Below are 20253 nucleotides of genomic sequence, written 5' to 3' on the forward strand. Positions count from 1 at the left end.
ATGGGAGCAGAGCCAGCTGTACCGCTCAAGGTCAGAGCCAAAGACTATTCCTCTGATAGAATTATTCTCTGGGAAGATCTACCCATGACGTCACCAGCACAATCAATTCCATTTGTTAACAGCGTAGCACCATCCTGCCAATAGTTCCAAACCCAGATTCCATCCATCAGCAAGCCTATTTGACCCAGCCTGCAAAACATCTAGCACTACCCTGTGCACTTCTGCCAGTTACCATGACTGCTACCATTCCTGTCCACGTCACCATCAAAATGACCTGGGCAGTGAACGAGTGCTTTCGAAGAAATGTCTAAATCTGAAAGAGGAGAGTGAGGCAGGAATGACTTCACAAGGCAAGGGACATGTAACTGGGGTTTTGAAGGACAAATAGGAGTTTTCTACGGGGATGGAACAGCACGGCGAAGGCTCAGAGTCATGAAAGGTCTTGGTAGAAACCACACCATAAGCAGGGGAAACAGCACAGCCACAGACCTAACTGGCTCCCCCTGATGCAGAAAGAAAGAAAGAAACCTCACCTCAAATTTCTGCCGCAGCTCTTCGTTGCCCTCGCTTCCTTCCGGCGGCACAGGCACATTGAAGTATTCGCCTTCCTCCTGGCTCAGTAACTTAAACCTAGAGGGCGACAAGGAGGCAGGACAAATTCCATGACTCAATATTATTTTGCTGATAAGGATACAAAAAGGAGGCCTAGAAAAACCTCTACCTAAAAAAAATGTGTTGAGGTTTTTAAAATTTGTTTTGTTTTGGTTTTGGGCATGTGGGGGTGGGTATGGGTGGGTTTGTAGCCAGGTATACTATATATTTTTGTAACTATTCCACGGACATCAGAAAAAAATGTATATTATGTGTTTATGGGATACAAAGTTCTCTCTCTATACACATACACACAGTTTTCTTAGCTACATTATTCAATTACTGTATGTTTTTACCTATTTTTGTCCATTAAGTGCTTTCTTATTCTGAAAGAACGCTACAAAGTCTCCTCACTGTAAATGTATTCCTATCTTGCTCCTCGAGTATTTCTACATTTCATCTTACACAGGTTGCCACCTTGCCATCCTGGCATTCAGCTGCATTTGGATGACTTATCTTTAGGATGGTATTTTTCTCTGCAGAAATTTGTCCACAGTGTGCTGTATTCAACCTGTTGAGAAATGATATCCCTTAGTGGTTAAGCCTATAAGCCCAAATCTCACTTCCGTCCTTGCCTCCTTGGACAACTTTGGATGAGTTGGTTAGGCTCTCTGAGCCTCTGTTTTTCTCATCTATATTAATAAATTGGAATACAAGTCCCTTTTTCATAAAATTGCTGTGACGTTGAAATGTCATGATGCCTGTAAAATGATAAGCGCAGTGCTTGGCACTCAGCCAGTGTTCAATAAGCAAACTCATTGTCATCGTTGTCATTATTACTGCTACTAATATTATTGTAATAAACATGGTGGCTTCAGTTTGTTTCTTGACCACAAAGATGTTTCCATTCAGTCAAAGGATGAGATGAGAGTGAGGAAGGAAAAGAGACATTCCAAAGGCATTTGAGTCAGTAGTGGCGGGGAAGACCCCAAAACTCCTCACTCCAAAAGATAATCCCTAACCCAAATTTACAATTTTCATCACAATATTTTTTTTCTCCATTCACAAATCTTCCTAGGCAGCTTCCGAAAACAGGGGGCTAGGTGATTCAAAGCAGAGATGACAATTTGAGCCTCTACGCCTCCACATTTAATATTCAATTCTCTTCTTCCAAATTTCCATGGGAATTACCAAAAGAAATACAAAAATAAGAGAACATCTGTATCTTTGCTGGAAATCAAGAAGAGTGCTATCCACACAACAGGAACTTCCAGGAATTTCTGTAAATTAAAGTAATAGAAGGAGAATCTAGAGCTGTGTTTGGTAAACTTTATCCATTCAGACGCTACCTCTATGGATTTTGCTACACTTTATATCTCTTCCTAGAAAAGAAAGCCAATATCATTTGTTACAAGTAGAAAGTAACATAAAGAAAAAAAAAAGATAAACAAATGCAAATAAACGTTATTCAAGTTCAAGTAGATGATGTTGCTTGCAAAGGCTCTGAGCCTAAAGCCTCCACCCCCTTCCCTTTTAATAGGCGATCAGCAAAGAGCAAGTACTAAAAAGTGTTAAGGACATACCAGAACACTCCAAGACTTTCTGTCTGAAGAATTGAAGGAGTATCGACAAAAGAATAGCTCTCTCGGGGTACAATTCAGTATTACTTATGCCCTAACTGTGGACTATCTAAAGCCGTTTGGTTCATCCCTGCAAGGTCTGAGAAGCAAGGGGGAAAAAAAAGAGTTGAAATTCTAAAAAGATAAATAAATAAATGAAGTCATTTGGGGTCTCACCCTTGGGAACACACAGATAAAGGAGGGATGTATAGGATGTCATCAGTAAAGAGAACCCCAACAGAGCCCGACCAACCACCCTGGATCAGACCGTCAGGGACCAGATGAGGGTCACCAATTCCCATCTATATTCAGGAGGTAACCGAGATGTCAGCACCTGGAATGGCAGGCAGGGGTCCATATGCTATGCACACTCGGACTCTGAATAGTGTCAGTAGTGATTATCTCTGAGTAATGGCATTCTGGATAGTATTTTCTGAGTGCTTATTTATATTTTTCTAATAATTATTCAATTAACAATAATGACTAACACTTGGTGCTTTTTGCTAGACATTGGACACCTCACTTAAATGAACTAATTTGCTATTACCATTATTATCTCCAAATGAGGAAACAAGGCACAGAGAGGCTAAGTAACTTGCCCAGGGGTACACAGCTAGGAAGTGGTGGAATAAAAATTCTAACCTCGAAAGTCTGAATCCGAAGCCTTATTTATTTTTTTTTAAATAAGACCAAAATGTCATTATCAGTAGTAACAAAAAAGTTTAAAAGAGCATAATTGTAAGATAACAATGATTTAAGGTAATAGTTATCTGTTCAGAAGGAGATAAAAAAAAAATGACATAGGAAAGAAAAAAAAAACTTTAGAAACAGAAACACCCTAAGAGAAACATGGTAATTAAAACCATAAACATTAAAACATTTCCCTGTGGAAAAAAAGACTTTCAAGTTTCAGTTTTTATTTTTCTTTTTTAAAAAAGCCAGCAACATGCCGCTTGTCACACAAGACCGAAAGACGTAGTAAAATAAAACATAAAAGAACGGGGAAGGATCTACTAGGCAGAAAGGATCTACTGCTCTGCAACCAGAGCGGACACATTAAAAGGTAAATCAGATCTCGTTAATTCCTCGCTCCCTATCGTATTCAGGGTAGAAGACAAAGTCTTTGCAAGGCCCCCCGGGATCTCCCAAGCACCCCCCAGGCCACCCCTCATGGATCCAGCTCCAGCAACACAAGCTTCTTACTGCTGCTCAAACTGCCAGGCACGCTCCTGCCTCCAGCCCTTTGCACTTGCCATTCTCTGTCCAGGACGCTCTCTCCACGGATACCCACATGGCTCACTTCCTCGCCCCTTCAGGTCTTTGCACAGGTCACCTTTTCAGTGAGTTCTGTCCTGAGCCCCCTATGAAATCTGAATAGCTCTCCCCCTGGCATTCCCTATCCCCGTTTCTTATTGACTTTTCTCTGCCGCATTTATCAGCCTCGAACACGCGATGTTTTACTGTTTACTTCTGTTCATTTCAAAAATTTTGTTTATTTTTCTCCAACTAGAAAGAAAACTCCACAAGGCCAAGGATTCTTGCCTGTTTTGCTCACTAGTGTGTCCCCAGCACAGCAGGTGCTCACTAAGTATTATGCGTTCAGCGAATGAATGGATGCCAGCAACGAGGGAAAATTATAGGGAAAAGGCATTAACTGCAACCAAGACAACTTTATGCCAACATAGTTAGAATTGAAGAGTTATGTGGCTAATAATATTGCCACACACATATAAGGCAAAAATCAATAGAAACGAAAACAAGTGTTTTTGAACAATTTTACTGGGAGAACCTTAATAAGCACTATATATTTAGCTCAAGCAAACAAAAAGACGACACGAAGGCATAAAAGATCTGGACGTTATAGTACAGTGGAATGAATAAATGTTAAAATGCAAACCCTACAAACAGTAAATACCTTTTTATTGAAATGTCCGCAGAACATTTAGCAACATTGAACATACGCTAAGCTAAACTGAAAGAAAAGGAGAGAAAAGAAGGAAAAAAAAGAAAAAAAGAAAGAAAAATGCGCAGACCATATTCTCGTATTAAAAAGCACTAAAACTGTAATTTAACACTAACAATAGAAATTTAAACAACAAGCAAATTCTAGAGGTTAAAAAACATGCCTAAATAAAAGCACGTTACAAAGGAGATTAAAAGCACAATTGCAGACCTCAAGAAAGCAATGAAAGCCAGAACGTGACATATCAAAACTTTGAGAAAATATTTATTCTCTCAAATGCTTGTTCATTATTTTTAAAGAGCAGAGTCAAGTAAAAGGAGAAAAAATAAATTAGTAAAATACTCAACTGAGATTCAAAGGCAACCACAAAGTAAATCTACAGAAAAGGAGAAAACAAACACAGCATTGATATACATGTCCCAGAGCTAATTCTTTGAAGAAAATAAATGAATAAAACAGACGAACCTTGGGAAAATCAAGGGGAAAGAAAGGAGATGGCATAGATGAACGAAATTAGGAACACAGAGGATTTGACAACAAATACAGAGCAGGTGGCAAAGAGGCCGACGAGGGGCCCGGGGCTGGCGACCACATCTGGGAGCTTTCACAGCTGCTTCTGCCATACGGTCTGAAATTACAGCACGACTGTTCTTTCACCTGGAGGAGCCTGTGCCCTCCCAGAAGGGGAAACTGAGTCTCAGAGAGGGCATGTGACTTACCCAAGATCACAGAGTGTCAAAAGAATCCCTGGGACACGAACCCCAACATCTAGGATTTGGTACCTTTAGAGCCAAGATGGCATCTGAGAAGTCTGGTCCCTAAACCTGCAGAGGACTTTCATATGTAAAATCTGAAGAGGACTTTTATTTTGCAAAAGTTCCCGTCCAACTATTATTTCATCAAATTTACAATGCCCTGCAGTGGTGGCTGGTGGATAGTGGGTGCTATAATCAATCTGATGAATGGCATAATACCTGCGGAGAAGGCTGTAGCACAGAGAGGTGAAGCAACTCCCCTACAGTCACAAAGCATCCGTCTAGTTAGGAGAGCCAAGGTCAAATCCTAGCTGTCTACTCTCTAGCCCTTGGCCTACCCCTGCATCAGCAGGCAGAATGGGATCTGTACATGCTTAGGCTCTGGCATCACAGAGACCCAGACCCGAACCCCAGCACTGTCACTTATGAGCTGTGTGTCCCTAACACATTGCTCAACTACTCTGATCCTTAGGAACAATGATCCATGTAGAATTATTGGGAAAATTAAATGATCATCTAAGTGTAAATGCAGTAATATTTTGGACTTACTCCTGATGCTTAACCACCCCTTATCATTGAGACATTTTTTCCACCTCTGCTCCCTGCCGTCTGCTTCAAGGCAGGGGCCAGCCCAGGAAGGAGGATGTGGCCTATTCGGGAGAAGCCGTCCCTTTGGGGCCTGGAGAACCTTGGGAAGGAGGAGGGAGAGGAGGCAGGTTGCACAGGGAGAATGCAGAGGGGCTTTGTCCCCCTCCTCAGTCAGAGGCCTGGCCAGGGACCTACCTATAGCAGGGCAATATCACCCGCACACCACCCCCTACAGCCAGGCAACACTCCTGGCTGTCCATGAAGGAGACGCAGAAATGAGGGGTCCCAGAAGTGCTGAGAGATGGGGCCTGGCAGTGGCCTGGGAGCGGGGCACAGACGGCTCTGTGTGGAAAGACCTCACAACAGGAGGCAACAGACCAGGACTGGGGACTCCAGCATGAAGCCGGAACGTTGCTCCGTAAGCCAGGTGGGACCAGCTCCGCCTTGGCAGGTACTGGTTTGGGACCAGGCAGGAAGGCTCCTGTCCAGCAGCGAAGCCCAGAAGGTATCACACGCAGCGAAGGGTTCTTTCTCCTCGGCCACCATGAGGTCACAAAGCCACATGAGAAAGTCTAAGTCCCTTAGAGCAAACAAAAAAGCTATATTTTTTCCGCACATCTGCTTAGTGCTGTGTAAACGTGTGACTCTGTGACACTGGGAAATGTTCGGCCCAGTGCCTGGAATCTAGTAAGAGTCAATAAGTGGTAGCTATTGTTATTATAATTATTATTATTATGTTCTCTCGTGTCTCATGTACACTCCCTGGGGATCATACATGCTTTCTCTTTAACCTCTTTGAACTTGACTTAAAGAGGAAGCAACGCCCACTTTGAGTGCGTGAGGGTGGGCCCCGTGCGAAGTCAAATCGTCCATATGTTAGGGAAAAAATCCAAAACTTGGGGGAAAAAAAAAACAAAAAAGATGACTGTGTGACCTTTTAATGTCATGCTAGAGCATTTTTTAATTAGGTAGCTCCTTCCTCACTGTAATATCACTTTGTTTAACTTGTTATTCACCAGCACTTAGGGCCCAGATGGCCTCCCTAGTCTGCAGAGATAGATGTTAACTTCTAGAAAACTGGGGTGAGATCATTTTTTTTTTCAGTCTGACAGTTAAGATAACCCCAAAGACTGTGATTCTATTGTGCTGTTTATCAGCCAGCTTTATATTTGACCGAGCGAAGCTATTTCAGCGTTCCTCCTTCTACTGACTACACAAATATCTCCAACCTTTTGTGGAGTCAGCCACTCATCCTGCTGTTCTCCTCATTAGTGAGCTAAGGAAAACCTTGACAAATGCTTGTTATCTATTGTACGAGAATTATGGTTTTAACCATTTGTGAATTGTGTGTGCTTTAACACACCTTTTTTGGGGGGTACGCTCCCAGCTCCTGTCTTCTTCACGTCTCTCAACATGTTGTCATTGTTATTTGTGTGATTTCTTGTTTGAGGTTTATCCCCCCACTCTGCCCCCTCACCAAAAGCTCAGCTCCACGAGGGCGTGTCTGCCTGGTACCTTGATGTGTCTCTAGAAGCCACTAGACACTCAATATGTATCTGAAGAAAAGCCCAAGGTAGATAATAGAACACAAGTAGGGAAGTTGCAAGATGAACAATGGAAGACGTGTGTGGGGTCCAGACAGTACATTCCACTTCTTGTTAAACCAGTTTGGTTTTTATTTTCTTTCATTTATAACTGAAAAAGTCTGAATGAGACAATTTATCTTAAAGAAATAACGGCAGCCCTCATCATCATTTTTCCCAATACCATAGTGCAGGTTGGACTATCTCATCTGATTCCTTTCCGATAACTGTGAAACAGTTGCCAAGGTGGCTTACCCAGCCTCTCTGCTGGTAATTTGGAGCACTTTTTTTTTTTTTTGGCCATGAGATGAAGCAAAGCAAAATCTTCAGCACAAAGAGGCACTGCAGCTGACCAGGACAATGACTCCCCAGCACATTTCTGGCCAGGCTTGCTGATCACTCCCAATGAAGAAGCAGCTTCTTATCCATCAGAATCTGACAGTGGATTGCTCATATCTTCTGGGTAAATTGTGACAGCCACCTTAGTGCCCATGGGCCCCGTCAAATCACATAATTGTATAAAGTGGGGCAGATGCAATAAAAGCAAGAGTGGAAGGGACTGTGACAAATGGAAAACCCATGTCGTGTCTAAAAGGGGCATTAACTGCTCAACCGTTCTCCATAGCTGCCGTCCAAGCCCCGGATTTTTAACTAACTCTAGGCTCAGATTTTTAATTAATTCTTTTTGGTTTTTTTTGCACAAGAATCAAATAAAACATGTCTGTGTGAGGATGATCCAATCTACCAGCCATCACTTTGGGACTCTGTTTTAGTGTTTCACTTTTAGGAGAAAAAGGAAAACATACTCGAGCCCATCTTCGATAGAGCAAGCCATATTGTAGCTTTCAAAGCAAAATCTTTTCTTACCAGCCATCAACACCAGCTTTCTGTAGCTCAGAAATCCCAAATGACAAAGATCCCATGAAGTCATTCCTGCTGGTCAGATCCCAATCCCAAATCTCTACTGACAGTCTTCTGTCTTTGTCCGATTCTTTCAGCTGACTGCGCAGAGAAAAAAGAGAAGTCAGTGGAGGTTGTAGTCATTTCTCAAGCAGAAGAAACGTATAAGGGGACAAGACCTGGCGGTAGGAACTTTAAAAGATTACAAGCTGCTGCAAGAAGTGGATGGATTCAGTTTCCATCCCAGGCTAGCTCTCCAGGGAGTGAGAGCTTTTCCTGTGTGACAGGAACTCGTCTAACAACTTTTGCCGTCTTATGTCTTGATAGGATTCATGGTGTTCGGAAAATCTTATTGACAGTCCATATAAGAAATATAGTTATCAATTACATAGCTGGGTGTGTGTGTGTGTATTTGAGGATGAGGATGAGGAGATGTATGAAGAAAAATCCTGTTGGTGCCTCTCTGGGGAAAGTGTCTGTTCTGAGGCATGTCCTGATTGGGGCTGAAAGAGAGCCCAGTTTTGCCCCAGGAGAGGGGAAATGGGGATGGGGTACCACAAGCCAGTGGCTAAAAGTATGGCCGCCGAAGTCAGACTGCCCAGAGCCGAATCCACTCCACCCCACATTTGCTATCGGACTTCCAGCGTATTCTTTAACCCCTACGTGCCCCACAGGTAAACTGGGAATGAAATGAGCCAATAAAATTAGACCACTTAACACAGTGCTTATTACACATAGTGTGTGCTTAGTAAACTGGCTGTTATAATTAACACCTGATATGGTTCAGATGCATCAAAAAGGGATTCCCAGATTCGTGGAACCCTGGCCAGGGAAGATGCTCAGGGGAGGCTGGTGGGGAACTCCCAGCAGTCTGCGGGCCCAGCATCACCCACAAACTCAACCCTAGAGAGGTTGTCACCCCACTCCATAGGTTATGACTCCCTGTTTGCTGAGATCCATCATTTCTCCCACAACTTGTCTTCACCTAGCAACACATTGCACTGTCTCCTATCCCACCCACTCCCCCACACCACAGGCATTCTCAACTCTATTAAAAAAAATAGTTCTAATTTTTTCTTGGCTCACATTACAAAAATGCAGATGGAAGAGAAGGGAGGGAAAGTAAGGAATGAGGGAGGGAGGAGCAGACAGGGAGGGAAGCAGGGAGAGAAGGAAACAGAAGCTAAGAGAAAGCCCCCTGATCTCGGGTGGCCCCTAACCCACCTCCACCACCCACGCTAGGCTGCAACAGTTTCAACTTACAATCTAAATGTCTCATTCCACTCAGGGTTGAGCGAGCATTTGATGGTTTTGGTCTTCTGCTTGCTTTCACTTTTGGGATCAGGAATCAGTTTCAGTTTTACGTAGGGATCTGACAAGCCATTGGGGTCCATAGGTACAAGGTTTTTAGCATCTCTTACTAAAAAAGAAAAAAAGCAGTTTAGGTGTTAGCAGTGCCCAAAATGTTAAGCACCAACCAATGATGGCTGTAGAAGCTGTGGAAACATCCCTGGCATCACGCTTATTTAATGGGAATTTTAATTTTATCAACATCAATAGCTAAAAAAGCATAAAAAATGAGATGAGCTGATAAGGTGTAAACTCTGTCCTATAATATATTGGTTAAAAATCAATTGCTGACTTTTGCACTGTTCTCCCCATGCCACCCCCGAGATTAACTGTAAGTTTTCCAAGCTTGTTTACTGCAAAGCCCACAAGAAAGGCTGGCTTCTTAACCATGCAGCATAATGTTTTCAAGGCTCACCACACTATAGCATCTATCGGTACCTCATTCCTTTTTATAGCTGAATAATATTCTATTATGTGGATGTCTCACATTTTGTTTATCCATTCACCAGCTGCACAACATTTGAGTTCTTTCCACTTTTTGTTTATTGTGAATAGTGCTGCTGTTGAAATTCGTGTACCCAGACATAAAAGGTCACATATTGTATGATTCCATTTACATGAGACATCCAGAACAGGTAAATCCATAGGCACAGAAAGCGGACTATTAGTTGCCAGAGGCTGCAGAGAGGGAGAAATGAGGACTTACTGCTCAATGAGTACAGCGTTTCCTTTAGGGGTGATGACAATGTCTTGTAACTGGATAGAGATGACAGTTGCACAACACTGTGCACGTACCGTAAATGTCACTGAATTGTACACTTTAAAATAGCTAATAGTTAATTTTATGTTATGTGAATTTTACCTCAATTCAAAAAGAAAAAGCTAAAAAAGAAGTAAATAGGTACCCTCTAAGCCAAGGTGAACCTATTATTCATGTGTCACCCATAATCAGCACCCAGACAGCCCATAGAGAAAAGGCTGGAAGAGGATCAGCAACATCACAGCTAGACTCCACCCTCAGTCAAGAGCACCCTGGCTAAAGGAGCCTGTAAGGCCAACTTAGAGAAGAAAAGGAGGCAGAGAATCAGTAGTGTAGATGCAGCTGGCCAGTAGAAAGGATGAGGGAGAATAAAACATCAGCCTGGAGAAACAGAAAGAAGTGAATTAGGAGTTCATTCAAAAGCCAGTAACTGGGAATGTTGGTACTTTGAGACAGGAGTCTCCCAACATCCTCATTTGCCAACAAATTAATAAACTCCTCTTTCCTTCTCCTCAAAAGAAAAAACAGCCAGTAAGGCAGGTAGTCAAGGGAAGGAGACTAGAAATGAGAGTTGTACAGCTCCTAAGGATACAGTGCTAACCACCTCACCTATGATAGAAAAATCCCAGGTAATATATTCCATCCAAATGGAATCAAACTATCTTCTAGAAGGTGAATACATAATGACTCCTACCAGGAATGCAAAGATGGTTTGACTTTAGGAAATCCATTTTTAATATATTCATCATATTTACAGGTCAGAGAAGGAAACCACAAAATCATCGTGGTTATCTAGAAATAGCAGGGAATTTTCTTAACAGAATAAAGTCTATCTGAAATAATAGCACCACAGTTCATGATAAATGAAATCCCATTAAAGTCAGGAATAAGACAAAGATGCCCATTACCACAGTCATTATTCAACACTTCTTCTTAGTGTTCCACAAGTGCAATAAAAACAGGAGTTCTATAAATTCAAGATGACAAGAAAAACAGATTAGAAAAAAGAATATTGGAAAGTAGAGGGTTAGGCACTCACTCAGTTCTTACAACCTTTGCTTCCACCTGATCATGGTCATCTCCCCCATGGTCACACTCTGGAGCTTATTATCACAGAAAGTACATCACTTGCTCAGTCTGAGTTTCACATACCCCACTGTCTTACACCATTTACTTTGTTTTTTCAGTTTATTAACTCCATTTCCCTACTTAAATCTTCCTCCAGCAATCTGTCCATTGTACCCAATATACTTTCTCGATCTCTCCACTGCCTCTTTTACTCCATTCAGCCCCAGCTTAGATTTTCCGGTGCATTACACTTTCACCCTTGAAAACAACTTCAAGTCCCTTGCCCCTCTTTTTTTCCACTTTATTTACCTGGAAAAACCCACGCCCTACTTAAATTCAAATATCTTCCCTTTATTTTCCTACGCCCAAGCAGTTAACTATTGCTGAAAAAAAAAAATAAGACTGGTTTGCCTAAAATCATATAGCTGATAAAGTGTTGAGACTGAATAAATGAGATGGTAAAAGAATTAGGTGGGCTACCAGGATGCAAGTTGTAACTTATTCTGCACTGACATTTTTCTGCATGTCAGCAATACAGCACTTTCTTCCAATTATCCACAGGCTGAATTCATCCTCCATCTCAGCTTGCAAGTTGCACTTCACTCTTGCACCAAAAGCAACAATTTCTTCATTTTTGGCCTTGATCAGTTAAGTTCAACAGGAAGGTCCCTACTCTGTGCTAAGCATTCTGCTAGACACTGATGATGTAAGAGACAAAATAAGATGTTGATCCTGTCCCCAAGGAGTACATAAAAATGTATTAAAAGTAGAGTTGATTTCTAATGAGACAGTAGGCAGGCTGTACAGTGTCATGGATACAGGGCTACAAGATGCAAGCAAGGGTCTTCCTTAGCAGTAGGTCACATATTTGAACCTCAATTTCTTGATCAACAAAATGAATCATTATGAGGGTAAAATTACATAAAGAATATATGTGTTTAACACAGAGCCTGGAACCTAGAAAATAATAAATAAATGTTAACTAGTAATACATTACTGCTATTTCATTATTATTATTATTATTCACATTCAGTACCCTCTTTCACCACATTTACCCATTTTTGTTATGAAGACTTAACCATTTCCCAAATGGACTTATGTCAAATGGAACCACTTGTGTTTTTCTTCTTTAGAAAAATGCATTCGACCTTTCCACTTGAACGCTGCCAGAGAAGTGCTTCTTAAACCTTAGTGTACATAAGATTCACTCAGAGGGCTTGTGAGACACAGATTCCTAGCCCTCCCCCGCCGCCAACACACACACATAGATTCTGATTTCGTAAGTCTGGAGTGAGACCTACTCCTTTGCTTTTCTAACACATTCCCGTGTGAAGCTGATACTGCCAGTTCATAGGACACACATTGTCACGCTGTTCTAGAGAATGACAATTTCTTAAGATACCCATATATTTTCCCCATAGGATACAATCTCAAACTGTTACTTTCTCTTGTCTCTTAAGCCTTCCAAGAAAAATGGCACGTGCCAGTTTTTAGACTGAGATCTTGGAAAGACACATCTATCACATAGTGAGCTGCATAAATACACGATCTGGGACACCCCAAAGTGCCAGAAACTTGTATGTCTGGTTGATTAGCAACACATGTGCAAGTGGAAACAGCTCATCTTCCTTCTCTCTGATAATCCCCTCCACCCTCCCATCTTATGAATTGGCATCACAAGAATTGTCATTGGGGAAAAAAGTCTTCTATGGTAAGTTTAGACATTCAGTGCTCTTTGCAGGATAACAGTGTGTATTTTGAAGCTGTCAATCTCAAGACTAATGGTTTAAGAATGACCTTTCCTTGGGCATCTACCAGAACCAAACATTCCTCATTGAGGCATGACTCCACCTGCTGTTTTGAGACTATCCTGTTACCAAAGGGGCCAGAAAATTCTGTGGGAAGGAATGGAGTGGAATTGACTCTGGGACTGCTGGCATTCACATCTTCGAGAGCTCTGGCTACTAAAACCACTCTATCATGAGCAGCTGACAGTAGCTTCAGGCTAAGATCCAAAGCGCTGTCCCTCCTGAAGCTTGTCAAAGTCATGTTTCCCAGCAGCAAGAGAGCTGCATATGTATCAAGGAAGCAAATCTCTCTAGACCACACTTGGCGAGACTGACTTTGATTTTTCTTGATAAATGTTTCTTTACTATCTTTGTTGAAATCCAGCCAGCCCAGATGGTACAAAATGCTTCACACAAAGCAGAAATAGCAAACTTCCCCTCTGGTGGAAGTTTGCTAAATGTACAAGAGTGTCCTGGCCCATAGAACGTTGCTTTGCCTTGGATATGGAGCTGGATGGGGGGAAGGTCTGGCTGTTTCCATCAAAGGGTCTTTAGAGCAAACAAGGCCTCTGCATTCTGGCGAAAGTTACCTAAGACAGTGCTAGACCCATAAAATGATAGCATGAATGTTAGCTATTTTCCTAAGAATTGTTCTTCACCAAGAACCTTCCTAATTTTTTTTTCTTTTCCAGAACATACAATTATCAGCTGGAAAACTCTGAATAATTGTGCTACTTTCATGCCTTGAGCTCACATTGTATGAATCAGGAACATAGCTTTATTAACTCTTTTTTTTTTTTTTTTTGAGCCAGGATCTTGCTCTGTCTTCTAGGCTGGAGTCCAGTGGCATCATCATAGCTCATTGCAACTTCCAACTCCTGGGCTCAAGCCATCCTCCTGCCTCAGCCTCCTGAGTAGCTGGGACTACAGGTGTGCATCACCGTGCCCAGCTAATATTTTTATTTTTTGTAGAGATGAGGTCTCTCTATGTTCCTCAGGCTGGTCTCAAACTCCTGGACTCAAGCAATCCTCCTGCCTCGGCCTCTCAAAGTGCTAGGATAACAGTGGGAGCCACCACACCCAGTCCTATTAACTCCTTTTGCAGGACCTTTTCTCAACATCATAAGCCCTCATTTGTTCTCACTGTGTGTAATTGAACAGTAATTCAAAGCAACATCCACTAACATTCGGTATGAGGATCTGTGCAATGACAAAAGTAGGAAGTAGCTAGAGTACCCATCAATGGAGGAAGGAGTAAGTAATTTACGGCATATTCATACTGTGAAGTACTAGGCCCATGACGGTAATACTGGGCGATCTATATGCACTAACACACTAAAAAAAGCAAGAGGAAGATAGACGATTGCAATATAAAGCCTCTTTGTTTAAGAAAAAGGTATGAGGACGTTAGTGGATCAATATTACAATAGCATTGGGTCAATGTTACATTTCCACATTTGGATAATTGTACTGTGCATACGCAAGACAATGTCCTTGTTCTTGGGAGATACAAATAAAAGTATTTGGGGATAAATGGAAACCATGACCCCAACTTAACTCTCAGATAGATCTGAAAAAATTATGCACATATATAAGAATATTTAATAGCGAGAATGATAAACCAAATGGGATGAAACATAAACAATTAGTAAATCAGATAGAGTATAGAGAAGTTACTTGTACTATTCTTGCCAGTTTTCTGTAACTTTGAGATTATATCAAAATAAAAAATTTAAATAAAAAGGCCCTCCAAGTCTTCAAAAGAAAGGGACAATAAAATACATTTATACAAGGTCATACATGAATGTAAATATACAGAAAAGAGTCTGGAAGGACATACCCCACATTGATTTAAACTAACAGTCACATCTCGGGAAGAGGTATATGAAGCTGGTTTGGGGGCTGTTCACTTTATCTATCATATTCTAAATGTCTTACAAAGAGACTGCATTCAGGTATTAACTGTGTCATTAAAACTTAATAAAAAAATTCAGCTGTGCATCAATGGCTTCTAAGAATCCATTTCCCTGGCCCTCAGGGACCCCATCCTCTTCCCCTAAAGACTATAGAGCAATTGGATCTACAGAGTGATGCTTAAAAACCTTGGGTTTGAATGAGCTCCACGGTGACTAACACGCAGACCAAGGATGACCTCACTGAGATCAGCAGGACACCCTCAGCACATGTCCTAGGATCAAACAGGGGTTGGAGAGACAGACACTAAACAGGTGAAAAGTTCCAGAGCCATCAACCTATTTTTGCTGCCCTGTCCTGCCCCCTCCTCTGTTCCAGTCACCTCCTGGTGGCCGATGGTTCTCCTGGGCCTTCAGTTAACCTCACTGCCCTGCTACCGTTCTTAAGTTGAAAGCTTCTGTAGCTCTTTGCTCTACAATCTAGAATAGCATCCCTTCGATTCCTTCTATTACTTCTCCTAGCCCCAGGGGTTTCTAACCCCAAGGTTCCCTGATGCCGTGGCCATTGTGAGCCCCGTAATCCCTAGCAATCCCCTTCCCAGGCCTCATAACTGGCCAAGCTCTGCAGCCTCGTCTGATAGGCTCTGATTACAAAGCCAGCAAACATGGGGTCTCTGGGCAGCCCACATGCAGCATCTAAGTCATCCCAGGCACGTCATAGCCCCAAAGGCTCCTAGAACAGCTGGCTCCCCGTCACTGCTGGCAGGGGTACAGTTATCACACATCTAATTATCTGTGTTGAGACAGACTTCCAGCTGGGACTGTCATGGTGTCTGTCGAGAAGAGAGCCTGTCAAGCCACAGCAAGTGAAACGATCATGTATAGTTCGTGCTGATCAATGAGGAACTAAATGAGCAATGGCTGGACTTGGGAGTCAGGCAGACATAGGTTTGAATCCCACCTCTTGGCCACGACCCTCACTAACTAGGTGATGTTAGTCAAAAGACTTTTCAGCCTCAGTTTCCCCATGTCTAAAACGTTCACAAAACTACAGACAACTCAAAGGGGCTGTAGGATAATAGGTAGGGTGACCATCCATCCCTGTTTGCCTAGGACCACCTCAGTTACACCTGCCGTCCTTTCACTCTCAAGAGTCGAAGTTTTGACAATAAGTTATATGATCGCCCTAATCATAGAGGATAATTGATTTCCTTTCTCCTTTCAGAGAATTTAGACCAAATTATATAACAATCAGGATAAATTTCAGGGCTAAAAGAGTATCCCTCCAATGTGAGTCTCATACAAATCAATCTTGGAGGAGGTCACATGAGAATGACAGATGACCCGAAGCCAAATGTGATAAATCTATCCCTCCTTCTCATGAAGCATTCTGTTCCAGTCTAGGAGCCTGGAAGGTCACCTGCCTGGCATCTCTTCTGAGCTCGCCAATTATCTTTTTTTTAAATGTACCCAGATTGCTGCCATCCTATGATCCTTTAACTTTTTGCTTCTCTGCTCCCTTACGCCAACTTTTTTGACCTCATCAAACCATCCAGTTCCTCAACTCTTTCTTTTCTTCTACTCCATCGGTACACTGCTTTCCTAACACTGCCCACATGGTCAAGCCTTTCAGCACTTCTGATCGGGGCTTAAATGTCCTTACCTCCTTGTCTCTTCAACAACTTCCTCTCTGCATACCCCGACCATCAGGGAGCTTCATGCTACTGTGTATAGTCATGGTCTCCAGTCACAGCCTGGCCCTGCACACTGCTGTCTGTCAACTACACTGGGGATCCCTAGTCAATTCCCTTTCCAATTCCCTACAGAAGCAATTTCAAGATTATAATTCTTTTTTTTTTCCTTTTTTTGGGGGGTGTAGGGGGAAGAGTCTTGTTCTGTTGCCTCCGCTAAAGTGCAGTGGTGTCACCATAGCTCACTGCAACCTCAAACTCCTGCGCTCAAGCGATCCTCCTGCCTCAGCCTCCCGAGTAGCTGGGACCACAGGCATGCTCCAATACGACTTGCTAATTTTTTCCTATTTTTAGTAGAGGCAGAGTCTCGCTCTTGCTCAGGCTGGTCTTGAACTCCTGAGCTCAAGGGATCCTTCTGTGTCGGCCTCCCAGAATGCTAGGACTACAGGTATGACCCATTCCATCCGGCCTCAAGATTGCAATTCTTAAGGCTCTCATCTGACACCTACCTCCATCTCGCTCATCTGATGATCTTCTGTGTTATATGTTTTTGTCGCTAATTTCTAGTTCTATTATGTTTTCATCAGAAAATGTAGGCTGAACAATTTTGGGGGGCATTTTGGGGGGAATTTAATAAGGTTTCCCTAGCAAGTTAATGAATCACTATTTTTGCAGATAACTAGGAAAGAAGGTAATTCTCTTATTGAGGGGTTCAGGGCTCAAGATAGAGATATTTGATATTCACTTCAATTACATTATTTCAGTTTCCTATGTACCTTTTTTAACCTGTTTTATCTGTCAAAGACTGACAGAATATGTTTTTAAAGCCCTCCTGCTATCATATTTCTATAAATGTCTCCTTTCACTTCTAGTTTTTGCTTTATATATTTTGACTACTTTTTTATCCTTAAATTTTACCTTTCATAATTAAAAGATTCTTTTAATCTGATGTATTATTTGTTTGTCTTGAACTCTACTTTGAATACAGTATAGGTGCTTTTCCATTTGCTCTGGTCTTTTCCCTAGAACATTCGATATCCATTTATCCATGAATAAATGTTGTTGGCCCTCTGCATCTACTATTTTTTTTATGATTATATTCATTTCTTCGTCCCTTTCCCCCGCCATGTGGGAGCACTCCTTAAGCTTGTTTCCATATTACTTATTACATTTTCTGCGGTTGGCATTTCTATATTTACTGTTTCTATGTATTTTAATTTATTTTATTGCTTTAAATTACTTTTTAGTATATAACATGATACCCTTCTTGCTTCTGCCTTCCTCTTATCCAGCTCCTTTTTCATCTTAGACTATATTGCCTTTTCCTCTTTCTCTCTCTCTTTCTGTGTGTATGTGTATCTTTTACCTGTTAGTTTTCTGTCTATAGCATTTTATTTGTTGTTTAATTAGCATGCAGTAAAATTGACCTTTTTTGGTGTATACTCCTGTGAATTTCAACACATGTATAGATTCATGCAACCACCACAAAATCAGGACACAGAACGGTTCCATTTCTCGAGAAAAATCCCTCCCACTTTTCCTCTGTAGCCATATCCTCCACTTACCCTTAGCCCTGGCAACCACTGATTTATTTCCCATCATTATAGTTTTATCTTTTCAAGAACGACATATAAGTGGAATCATACAGTATGCAACCTTTGAGATCAGCTTCTCTCACTCAGTACAATGCCTTCGAGAGTCATCCAAGTTGTGTTAATTCATTTTCATTGTTGCATAGTATTCTACTGTATGGATGTACCACAGTTTGTCCACTCACCTGTTGAAAGACATTTGAGTGGTCTCCAATTGTGTGGTGATTACAAAGAGAGCTGCTATAAACATTCATAAGCTTTTGTGTAAACATAAACTTTCATTTCTCTAGGGTAAATAATTAGGAGTGGAATTATTGAGCCATATGGTAAATATACGTTTAACTTTATAAAAAACTGGTAAACTGTTTTCAGAGTGGCTATACCATTTTGCATTCCCACCAATGATGAACAAGAGTTCAATTTTGTCAAATGCTTTTTCTGCATCAATTGATCTGTTCACTGGTTTTCGTTTTTTTAGAATATTAATATGGTAGATTACATTGACTGGTTTTTGATTACTGAACCAACTTTGCATTCTCAGAATAAACCTCACTTGGTTGGGGTATACTATTCTTTTCATACATTGCTGGATTTGATTTGCTAATATTTTGCTGAAGATTTTTCTATTTATGCTCATAAAGGATATTTGTTTATAGTTTTCTTGTACTTTTTTTTGAGACACAGGTATTACTATGTTGTTCAGGTTGCTGTTCAATGGCTACTCACAGGTGCAATCATAGGTCACTGCAGCCTCAAACTCCTGGGCTCAAATGATCCTCCTGCCTCAGCCTTCCCAGTAGCTGAGACTACAGGTATACACCACACCTGGTTTCTTGTACTGTTTTTGTCTGGTTTTGGTATCAGGGTAATAATTAGTCTTGAATGTTCCCTCCTCTGACTTTTTAGAAAAACTGGTGTTATTTCTTATTTAAATGTTTGGTAGAATCCACCAAAGTAAATTTCATTTTAACGACTTCTTTATCTGGATTCCACAAAGTTTGATGTGTTGTATTTTCAATTTCTTTCCGTTCAAAAATATTTTCTAATTTCCCTTTAGACTTCCTCTTTGAACTGAACTATAGATAATTTAGAAGTTTGTTTTTTAATTTCCATATTTTCCAAAAATCTCTAATCCCATGATTTTAACTTCTACCTAGATACTGACAACTCCCACCCACACCTCTTTTCTGAGCGTCAGAACCATATGTACAACTGTCTACTGGATATCTTGCACTGAACATCCCATAGGTATGCCAAATTCAACATGTCCAAAAACACTCATTATCTTTTTGCATCCTTTCTTTCAATGCCAGTCTTAGTGAGTGTTTAACCATCCACCCAACCGTCCAAGTGAGAATCTGGAAATCACCCTGTCTCCTCCCTTTGGTGCAATCCATGACCATGTACTCTTTGTTCTACTTCTTTATCATTTTGTGTACCCGAGCCCTTCTTGCTGCTACCATCTTAACAATAATAATTGTGACACAGGGCTATTGTGATTATCAAGTTATATTGGAAGCCTGGTATTATGCTTGGCAGGTGATGAGTGATTCATACACAGCAGCTACTCATATGGTTGTTGCCTGGGCACTCATTTTTCCTCTCCTGGTGGAATTAATATCCTCCTAGCTGGTTTCTGGCCTCAAGCCTTACACAGCCCTTCCTTCACTCCCCACCAAAGCAATTTTTCAAAAACTCAAAACTCATCATATACTCTCCAAACAAAAAGCTTTCATAGTTTTAGAAAATCTATTAATAATATTATTCACTATAAAACTAGGTCAAAGTAGAAAAACTATATAATTATCTCAAAAATGACCAAAAAAAGACAACTGACAAACAACTCAATAATCATTCCCTCTTTTAATACTTGGAAAAACAGAAATAGATGTATGTTTTCCTTGACATAATAAATACACAAAGGGCCTTCATAATGCTTACTAGTACAACTCTAGAGACATATCTATTAAGGCCATAATCAAATTAAGAATGCCTGCCATCGCCACCATAATTTAACAGTGTTCCAGAAGTACCAACCAATGCAATTACATAAAAGAAAAGTATAAGAGGCTTAGATTTTTGAAAAGAGGACA

The 20253-nt window shown here is 41.2% G+C and overlaps 1 protein-coding gene across 2 annotated transcripts in view; it reads right to left on the bottom strand.

Annotated features, from left to right (window-relative positions):
• The window catches only part of PRKCB (protein kinase C, beta), a 298743-nt gene that overhangs the window by 86187 nt on the left and 192303 nt on the right, over nucleotides 1-20253 (bottom strand). For both annotated transcript variants that reach the window (XM_012645016.1, XM_012645015.1), the window contains exons 6-8: nucleotides 9263-9419; nucleotides 7967-8101; nucleotides 534-630 (exon numbers count right to left, since the gene is read on the bottom strand). In XM_012645016.1, coding sequence (XP_012500470.1) covers nucleotides 534-630; nucleotides 7967-8101; nucleotides 9263-9419 — 389 coding nt within the window. The remainder of the gene's footprint in view (nucleotides 1-533; nucleotides 631-7966; nucleotides 8102-9262; nucleotides 9420-20253) is intronic.

Source organism: Propithecus coquereli, unplaced genomic scaffold (genome assembly GCF_000956105.1).
Source record: "Propithecus coquereli isolate 6110/MARCELLA unplaced genomic scaffold, Pcoq_1.0 Scaffold223, whole genome shotgun sequence".
Classification (NCBI taxonomy): Eukaryota; Metazoa; Chordata; class Mammalia; order Primates; family Indriidae; genus Propithecus; species Propithecus coquereli.